General features: G+C 63.3%; 1 protein-coding gene across 1 annotated transcript; it reads left to right on the top strand.

The window, feature by feature from the left end:
* The first annotated feature begins 6,515 nt into the window (after positions 1–6,515).
* Positions 6,516–9,460, top strand: LEFTY1 (left-right determination factor 1). Its single transcript, XM_030301778.1, has 4 exons — positions 6,516–6,813; positions 7,812–8,058; positions 8,552–8,794; positions 9,070–9,460. The coding sequence occupies exons 1-4, from the start codon at positions 6,564–6,566 to the stop codon at positions 9,431–9,433; spliced, it is 1,104 nt and encodes a 367-aa protein (XP_030157638.1). The 5' UTR covers positions 6,516–6,563; the 3' UTR covers positions 9,434–9,460.
* The last annotated feature ends 642 nt before the right edge of the window (positions 9,461–10,102 follow it).

Genomic DNA, 10,102 nt, shown 5'->3' with positions numbered 1-10,102 from the left:
CTGCCGCCTGGAAAACGTGACTGCCCGTCTAGGGGCGCCTGGGGGGCTCAGTCCATTAAGCGTCCGACTTCGGCTCAGGTCACGATCTCGCGGTCCGTGGGTCCGAGCCCCCCGTCGGGCTCTGCGCTGACAGCACAGAAACTTCCTGGGATTCTCTCTCCCTCTCTCTGCCCCTCCCCTGCTCATGCTCTCCCTCCCTCTCCCAAAATAAATAAAGATTAAAAAAAAGAACTCGCCCACCCATGTATTCTCTTGTCCCTTCCTCCCTCCCCCTGCCCCCCATCCCCACCCCGCCAACCCTGAGTGCCAGCTGTTTGCTGGGCACTGGGTTGGGCAGGATTACTGGTTCCAACCAGAGGCTGTCCGTCCCAGGCCAAGCTGATAACTCTGTCCGGCACCAGATTGCCAAGAGGGAGTGTCACCCGATGTTCCCATGAGGGGTCAAGGGCATCCAGGGAACAGAGGGAGGACCGGGCACGGAGAGAGGCGGTGGTCAGAGCACCAGCGAGGGGTTTTCATGAAGGAAGTGAACTTTATGTTACACCTGCCAGTGGAGACTATCTCCAAGACAAAGAAGAAACGGAGGGCCAGCCAGTAGCTGACCTCCCCTGGGCTGTTCTGTGAGAGGCCAGGGTGCTGCTGGTGGCAGGGGTGGGGGGGGGTGCGGGGAGCCGGGCTGGGCCTCGGGAGAGCCTCCAGGGGTGCTCGGGAGGAGGAACCTGGGTCTTTGCCACAGAAGTGACAGGCTGGGGGTCCCCCAGGCAGAGGGGCCGCGGTTCAGACTTAGCACTGGCCCCCTGCTCCTGGGCCAGGGTTCTGGAAAGTGAAGATATCCAGAAAGACAGAAAAGAGTTTCTTCGCAGGAGAGGGTGGTGGTGGAGAATACTTATTTATTTATGTTCTAAATGTGTATTCGTTTTTGAGACAGGGGCGGGGGGCAGGGGGGACAGAGAGAGGGAGACCCAGAATCCGAAGCAGGCTCCAGGCTCCGAGCTGTCAGCCCAGAGCCCGACGCGGGGCTCGAACTCACGAACCGCGAGATCACGACCTGAGCTGAAGTCAGTCACTTAACCGACTGAGCCCCCCCCCCCCTCCGGCGCCCCGAGAATTAACAGAGATTTAGAGGGAAATGTTGACCCACAGGGTGTGAACTCCAGAGTGTTGAATAGGGACCTCCGTTTGCATAGATCGTGATTGTGTTTGGAGGGTTTAGAGAGAGAAACCCCTTTCTGTCCCTCTCTTCTTACTCTCGAACGCTCAGGGAAAGCCCAGAAAAGACCTCACGACAAAAATTCTTTTCCTTTTTTTTTTTTTTTTTTTTTGAGCCCTTTCTTTCCTCTCTCAGGCAATCAGGAAGCCGAGGAATTGTCTGGAACGGGCCAGGTTACCATGTCCTTAATGGCAGAACAGATGTCGTCTCCCTCACAGGCCTGCTCTTGCAGTCCCAGCCAGCCTCCCCCCTGCATCTGTCGGATTCCTGGACCGTGTAGCCCAGTGAGGCCCACTCAGGAGGCCTGGGGTCCAGCCGTCCGTGATTTTGCAGCTTCCTGGGTGATTTTGGGCAGAAATCACCGCACCCCGGGGCTCGCCCACGGAATAAACCTGACCTGGGAGGGAAGGTGCCAGAACGGGGCAGGTGCGGGGCGGGGAGCCCTCCTGCAAAGCTCAGGGTGGCCCGCGCTGTGGCTCCACCACGGCCAAGCTGTGCAGAAAGACTGGGCCGGGCAGCACCGGGTCAGGGAGAGCCACCGCAGGAACCGAGGAGTCCCCGACGCAGAGGCCGGAGCCAGCCGGAAGGCTGGGCTGTGCAAGGGCCACCCGAGGAGGAGGGAGGGGACTTGGGGCGTGTGCTGAGCCCGAGTGCGCATGCGTAGGGGTGCGGCGTACCGCCTACCCTTGAACGATGTGGGGGTCGGGGCGCCAACCCCTGTGCAGTCAAAATCTGCGTGGAACTTTCAAACTCCCCCCCCCCCCCAATTTAACCACCAGTAAACAGCCTGCTGTGGACCAGAGCTTACGGGCAGCATAGCTGGTGAACGTGTAGGTTGCATGTTCTGTGTGTTATATACGGTATTCTTTCGAGGAAGTAAGGCGGAGAAAGGAAAACGTCACCCAGAAAGTCACGAGGAAGGGGCACCGGGGTCCTCAGTTGGTTAAGCATCTGTCGTCGGCTCAGGTCATGATCTCATGGTTCGTGGGTTCGAGCCCCGCGTCGGGCTCTGTGCTCCTAGCCCAGAGCCCGGAGCCTGCTTCCGATTCTGTGCCTCCCTCTCTCTCTGCGCCTCCCCCGCTCATGCTCGCGCACTCTCTCTCTCTCACTCTTTCGTAAACAAACACACAGACATGAAAAAAAAAGGTCTTTACAGAAAAAAAAAAACCTACAGTACAGGGTGGTAAGTGGCTTGGCCTTCTGCCTTGCAAAGCCCCCGGGGGAGCGAGGGCTGATTTCGACAGCTTTGTAAGTCTTCCTCGCACGAGGTCAGAAGAGGTGATTTCGTAGTTCTCCCCCTTTTCGAGCCCACTCTGACCCCACAGGCTGCCAGACCGGACTGTCCACAGGTCACAGTGTTTGCAGGGTGGGCCTGCTTCCCGGCTCCGCATGACAAAGGCCACCACCCTCCCCCCTGCTGGCTGATGAGTCCCTCGGAAAAAGCGTCCCAATCCACATTCGTGTTTTTTCTTTCTGGCCACTGGCTAATTGCCCAATTACTTTATTTCCCCAGCAGAACTTCAGTCGGCCTGGAATCCACATTCGGGACCAAAAGCCTGTGCCCAGGAAACCTCGGGAGTCAGGGGGGCTGCCTGTCTGTCTGTTTCTCCGTGGCCCCCGTCCAGTCCAAGCCCGCCCCGGACTGACCGAGTCCCCAGCTCACTGGGGCCGCCGGGTGCGCCCTGCCGGCCTCAGCGTGAGGCAACCGGACGGCCTGGCTTCAACTGTCAGCCATCTGTGACTGTGCGAGTTTGGCCAAGTGGTCGCCTCTCTGAGCCTCGGTTTTCTTGGCTTTGAAAATGGGAGGTGGGGGTGGGGGAGAGGGGCGCCTGGGGGGGCTGCGTCGGGTAAGCTTGATCTGGGCTCAGGCCAGGATCTCCGGTTCATGAGATCGAACCCCGCGTCGGGCTCTGTGCTGACAGTGCGGAGCCTGCTTGGGATTCTCTCTCTCCCCCTCTCTCTGCCTCTCCCTCTCTCCCTTTCAAAATAATAAACAAGTAAACATAAAAAATAAATAAAGTAAAACCGGGGGGCGGGCAGAATGGCCTGGACGGTGCATTTCAGCTCTCAGATCCCTGAGGCTACAGAGTAGGGGGTGCGGGGGGAGAATTAGGGGCACCTTGCGGGGCAGTCCCTCTGGGGTGGGAGCTGAGGGCCCCCAGGCTCTCCCGAGGGAGGTCCCCACGATCCCGGGGAGCCACCTGCCCAGGTGCCCACGGCCCCCTGAGCACCCGGGCCCAGAAGCCCGTTCCTCAGTCAGAGGTGCTGGGTGTTGACTCGCGGTCCAGTTCGCACTCAGGACTCGGCTCTAGAGTCTTCTCCGTGCTGGGAGGCCAGGCCAGGAGCACGGTGACAGGCCCGGGGGAGGCAGAGATTCCAGCAGAGGAAGGTCTGCGGGTCTTTCTGCTTGACTTTCTTCTTGGGAAAGTGAAGTTTCAGGGCAACCGGTCGGTTACCCCTGGTGCAAAAGGGGCTTGGGGCACGGGGGGCTCCCAGAGGTGTCGGTGGGGGGGGAGCGTCCTGTCCGCTCGCAGCAGCCTGTGACACCTCGTCCTTGCTGGAACCAGCACAGGCGCCCCTCGGCCTCACCGCGAGGCTCCAGCCCCAGGGAGCTCCTGGGGCCGGGATGTTGGGGGCCCGGGGAGGGGTCCCTGGTGTACAAGAGGCAGCCCAGGTGTTACTTCCTTGGCACCTACTGGCCAGTGATAAGCCACCGGGCTTCCGCTCACCCCGCGGCAAGGGTGATGGACCGTTGCATATTTATGGGACACCAGCTCAGAAAAGCTGCCAGGACTAAGGGACACGGTCCCGCTTGCCTGGGAATGTGACACTTCTGCACCTTTTGGCCCAAATGTTTGCATCAAGTAAGTCCCTGCTAATCACTCGCCAAGAAAAGCGACAGCTTCCCTTCTGTGGGAGAATGCACTTGGCCCAGAGCGAGCGGGAGGCCTGTGGGGCCGCTGGCGGGGAGGGAGGGGCGGCGCCTCGCCGTGCAGGGGGGTTCAGACTGTGGGAGACGTGAGCTCTGACATGGGCTCCTGCCTGTGAATTGCACTAATTCTGCAGATGCGAGGCGGGTGGGGACGGGCGAGCGTGGTGGGGAAGGAGCTGAGGCCCCGATTCTCCTCTGGTCCGGCTGCTGCCGGGTTTCTGTCTTCCCTTTCCACGTACCGGGAACATATGTGCCAAAACCCGTTTCCTTCCCTTGGGACGACCTCGGGCAAGCCAGGGAGCAGTGTCGTGGCTCAGTTTCTTTCCAAAACGGGGACAATAGGGCACCTGGGTGGCTCAGTCGCTTAAGGGTCCGACTTCAGCTCAGGTCACGATCTCGCAGTTCATGAGTTCAAGCCCTCTGTCGGGCTCTGTGCTGACAGCTCGGAGCCCGGAGCCTGCTTCGGATTCTGGGTCTTCCTCTCTCTCTGTCCCCTCCGTTCACGCTCTGTCTCTCTCTCTCAAAAGTGAATAGTAACCATTAAAATTTTTTTTCGGTACCGTCTTAGAGCTCTCGGCATAAGGAGAACAATTCTGTAACTACGTGTGGTGACCCATGTGAACCGGACTTACTGTGGGGAGCAGGTGGCCCAGTAAACAAATCAAGACATTACTTTGTATACGTGAAACTAACATAATGTTACATGTCGATTACACTGGAGTGTAAACAGAAGAGTTAATGTGTGTAAAGCACTCAGAACCGTGTGTAATCCGCAGGCACTGTTACCATGAGGTTCACGATCAGTGTTATTATGATTCCTCCAGTTCTAAGCGCCGCTCCCCCCACCGTTATTACCGGTTATTACATATTTCATATGCATACGCCCATGGTGGCAATTTGTGCATGATGTCCCTGGGTATATTCCGCCCTTGAGCACGAGAAGTTTCTCTCTTCCTCTGCCTGGGATGTGTGGGAGCACAGAGGCAGGGGGGTGGCGTGGGAGACCTGTCAGTGACGCAGCGAACCGCAGAGGAAGCGGGGGGCTTTCTGGCTGCGGGGCCCCTTGGCGCTCAGGCACAGGCCGTGTCAGAACACCGGGCTATGAGGCCCACATGTTTCCTGCACCCCCCCGCAAATCCTCTGCGCCACGCGGGGGCTTCTGGGGACAGATTCGGGCACTGGCCTCCTGGCCTCCAACGGCTGAGTGAGCCGGGACACCTTCCTTCCCTGGGCAGAGCTCTGGGTGCGTGTCGGGAGGGTACGCCTGCCGCCTCGGGCTGCCGTGAATCGTGTTCAGAGCTTAGAAGGCTTCCTGGCACACAGGGGGCACTCGAGAAACGATTGTTCTCGTTACTGGCATTTTTAGGAAAGCCGTGCCCTGAAGGTGCACTGGGTGGACAGGTGATCAGGGTGGCAACCCCTTATCCTGGGCCCACTGCTTGCCAGGGGCCGGGCTGAACATCCTCTGCGTGTTAATCCGTTTGATCTCCGGACCAGCCCTGTGAAGTAGACCGGATGGTTACCCATCCTTCAGATGAGGAAACTGAGGCACCGGGGCGTAAGGAACTTGCTGGCTATTAGACCTGCCCCCATTTGAACCCAGCCAGTCTCAAGTGTGTGTTTTGTGGCACTGGGGGCTCCCACCCCCGTGGGCGCCATACCTGAGGATGTGGGCAGGACGAGACTCTGGGCAGCTGTGGCCTCTGCTTTAGGGCATGGAGGGCCCCAGAATGAAGTTCCTGCCTAAAGAGCTTCGAGTCTGTCGTGTGACAGCAAACACTTGCAAAACTGCTCTTCCTGGGACCCCTGGAGAGCCGGTCCTGACCGCAGGGGCCTCCTCTGTCATGGACGGGACACGGTCTTCCCAGGGCCTGTGGAGAGGAGCCGGGGCGGGGTGGTGGGGGGCTGGCAGGGACAGAGAAAGGGGCAACGTGAGTCCAGGGGCTTCTGGGGAAGCTCGCTGCAGGAACCCAGAGTCCTTCCTGCCTGATGACCAGAGACCCACACTAGCCTCCAGGAGAGACTTAAACGGTCTCCTAATAGGACTCTCGTTCTCCCAGAATAGGCCCCCGTTTTCGCAGACTAGGACTGGGGCAGGGCCAGGGAAGTTCAACAGACACTAAAGTTATCACTGAGCTGCCCAGACAGCAATAGCCAGAGGCCCCGGGCTGGTGCGGCATCCAGACGGGCCTCCGTGCCCTTTCCAGACGGCCCCCTCCTCGAGGCCCAAGGACCGTCTGGCTGCTGAGCTCCCAGGAGGTCCGAGGGGTGTGACCTCCCCCCTCCGCCCGGGCCCAGCTCAGGGCTGCCTATAAAGCTGGCCCGGGCCCGGCCCTCCGCACACCGGGCTGGGACCCTCGCCGAGCCTCCTCGGGGGACGCGTGCGCTCTGACCCCCGCCCCCCCATCCCCGGGCGGCACCATGAGGCCCCTGTGGCTGTGCTGGGCGCTCTGGGCGCTGTCCCTGACGGGCCCCGGGGCCGCCCTGACCGGGGAGCAGGTGCGGGCCAGCCTGCTGCGGCAGCTGGGCCTGCGCGAGGCGCCCGTCCTGGACCGGCGCGACGTGGAGGGGCTGGTCACCCCGGCCCACGTGAGGGCCCAGTACGTGGCCCTGCTGCGGCGCAGCCACGGCGCCCACTCCCGCGGGAAGAGGTTCAGCCAGAGAGTCCGAGGTGAGGTCCCCCTCCCGCCGCAGCCCGGTGCTCGTTGGGAGCGGGGAGGCCGAGGCCGGCGGGCCTGTCCCGGGGCGGCCGTCGTGGGGCGGGGGGCCCGGGCTCCACGGGACCGTGAGCGTGGCTGCGTCCGGGGCCCTGGGCTCCGTCTGTACCACTGGCAGAGGCGAGGCAGGAACGACACCCTCGTGGGTGCAGAAGCCCCGTGGGAGGAGGGGAGACAGAGAAAGGGGACTTGGGGTTAGTGACAGGGAGGATGGCCTTGGCCGGTCAGGCGCCTGGAGGCCTGGGGACGAGGAGGCTGGTCCTGAACGCTCTGCAGAGCTGACCGCTGGCGGCCACGTGGCCCACGGTCAGGTGGTCCCACCGTCGGCCCGGAGCCTCAGGCGTTGGGGACGCGGGGCCTGGTGCCTCTGGGGAACAGGAGCTGGCGACAGGCCCCAGGCGCCTCCTCCTCCGGTTGGGGACATTTCACTGGGCAGGAGCCCCTCAGGCAGGGAGAGGAGAGGAAGTCGGGGCTCTTGCCCTCCCTCCTGGAAAGGCCACTCTCGGCTGGTGACCGCAGATTTCCACGGTGGCTCCCTGCCTCCCTCTCTCCGCTGGCCCTCCCACTTTAGCTGAGCCCCTTCGCCTAAAGAAGGCTGCGTGTCGGGGCGCCTGGGGGGCTCAGTCGGTGAAGCGTCTGACTCTCGGTTTTGGCTCAGGTCGTGATCTCGGGGTTCGTGGGATCGAGTCCCACGTCAGGCTCTGCGCTGTCAGCACGGAGCCTGCTTGGGATTCCCTGTCTCCCTCGCTCTCTGCCTCCTCCCTCTTGCACTTGCTCCGTCTTTCTATGAAAATAAATAGATAAACTTAAAAAAAAAAAAAAAAGGCGGCTGTGCAGGTGAGGCCCCGCCCCCACCTCTCCCCGCCTTCCTGGGGGATTCTGCTCACTGGCTCTGGGCCCCGCGCCCTCCCAGCTGGCCCGACCTGCCTCCTGACCCTGCTCCCGTCCCCAGAGGTGGCGGGCAGGTTGCTGGCGGCCGAGGCCTCCACGCACGTGCTGGTGTTCGGCATGGAGGGGCGCCTGCCCCCGAACAGCGAGCTGGTGCAGGCCGTGCTGCGCCTCTTCCAGGAGCCGGTCCCCAAGGCCGCGCTGCGCAGGCTCGAGCGGCTGTCCCCGCACGGCGCCCGCGCCCGCGTCACCGTCGAGTGGCTGCGCATCCACGAGGACAGCTCGAACCGCACCTACCTGGTGGACTCCAGGTGGGGAGGCCGTGGCCGGGCTAGCCAGTGGGGAGAAAGGGGAGCCCAGGGGGGCCCAGGTCGGGTGGGGGATTGGGGGGGAGGGCTGTTGGAGGGGGGAGGGGGAGGGTGGGCCCCGAGGGGGGGAAGGGGGAGGTGGAGGGGGCTGGAGGGGGAGAAGGGGAGGGTGGCATGTGGGCCCAGTGTGGGGGGAGAGAAGAGGGGGAGGGGAGGGGAGCGGAGCCCAGGTGGGCCCAGGTCAGCAGGGTGGGTGGGGGTGGGTGGGGGATTGGGGGGGAGGGCTGTTGGAGGGGGGAGGGGGAGGGGGAGGGTGGGCCCTGAGGGGGGGAAGGGGGAGGTGGAGGGGGCTGGAGGGGGAGAAGGGGAGGGTGGCATGTGGGCCCAGTGTGGGGGGGTGGGGAGAGAAGAAAGGGAGGGGAGGGGGAGGGGGCAGGCTCCCCCCAGGGGGTGTCCCCAGCCCCAGCTCAGGCCCCCGTCTCCACGGGTGTCGCAGGCTGGTGTCCCTCCAGGGGAGTGGCTGGAAGGCCTTCGACGTGACCGAGGCCGTGAACTTCTGGCGCCAGCTGGGCCGGTCTGGGCAGCCGCTGCTGCTGCAGGTGTCCGTGCAGAGGGCGCACCTGGGCCCGCGGGCCTCGGGCGCCCACACGCTGCTCCGCTTCGCGTCCCAGGGCCAGGAGGGCACGGGGCAGGGCGAGCCCCAGCTGGAGCTGCACACCCTGGACCTCGGGGCCTACGGGTAGGCGCCTGGGCCCTCGGGGGCCCCCACGAACGGGCGGGTTGGCGTGGGGTCTCCCAGGGGCGCCGTGGGAATCAACGGACGCGGGGTTTCCCCCCCCCTCCCGGGACTAAGGTCACGTACTGCGCAGGGTCTGGTGATTGGTGGTTCCCCGTCCCCGGCGCAAACCCCAGCCTGTGCAACGTGACGAGAGCTGGCGGTGAATCTCCCTCCCGGGTGCCCCCCACCCCCCACCCCGTGAGCTCAGCTGACCTGCGCCCCTCCCGTCCCCGCAGAGCTCAGGGCGACTGTGACCCCGAGGCGCCGGCGGCGGAGGGCGCCCGCTGCTGCCGCCAGGAGACCTACGTTGACCTGCGGGGCATGCGGTGGGCCGAGAACTGGGTCCTGGAGCCCCCGGGCTTCCTGGCCTACGAGTGTGTGGGCGCGTGCCAGCAGCCCCCGGAGCCCCCGACCTTCAGGCGGCCGTTCCCGGGGCCGCGACAGTGCGTCGCCTCGGAGACGACCTCGCTGCCCCTGATCGTGGGCGTCAAGGAGGGCGGCAGGCCCAGGCCCCAGGTGGTCAGCCTGCCCAACATGAGGGTGGAGAAGTGCAGCTGCGCGTGGGACGGGGCGCCCGTGCCCAGGAGGCTGGGGCCTTAGGGCTGGCCGTGGCCACCGAGGTCTCCGATGGACGGGTGCACCGCCCGGGGCCTTGGTGCAGATCTTCCAACTTAGCACCATAGCCCTGGCCCCTGCGATAACTTTCCTGCCTACGTGCCCCTCCCCCTGTCCTCCTGTCCCTCCGTCACCCCAAGCACTTACAGGAGTAACTAATGCAGCGGGATTGCCGAGTTCCAGAAGGAATCCCAGACTGCTCTGTAGAGGATGTAGCCAAGCACGGACAGATGGTCAGCCGGGACCTTCTCTGGCAAATTCGCAACGAAGCTTGGGGACGACACACCCCAATGATGAGAATGGGAGAAACAGACTGATTTACTCTATGGCAGGAGGGATTAAAACACAACCAAAAACTTCCTGTTTCCCCAACAACCGTTTCCCCAACACGTTGACCCATTCTGGACTTTTGTAAACGCCCTTGGGTCCCCCCGCTCCCTGGGAGACGGCTGGGAGGGAGGACGAGGGGCGTCCGGCTGGGGGCAGTGGGCAGGGACCCAGGACACCTGGTTTCTGGAGCCAGCAGGGCCACACCTGTGACCTCAGGCAGATGGGGCAGCCTTTGGGCCACCGGGTTCCTCTGAAAAAGGAGGAGGTGGGAATCAGCTGTAAGAGTCATTACCCTCGGGGGCAGGGAGCCCTGCCTTCACCCGC

This window comes from Lynx canadensis, chromosome F1 (assembly GCF_007474595.2).
Source record: "Lynx canadensis isolate LIC74 chromosome F1, mLynCan4.pri.v2, whole genome shotgun sequence".
NCBI classification, from domain to species: Eukaryota; Metazoa; Chordata; class Mammalia; order Carnivora; family Felidae; genus Lynx; species Lynx canadensis.
The sequence above is the reverse complement of the archived record's forward strand: the minus strand, read 5'-3'. Positions and strand labels throughout refer to the sequence as shown.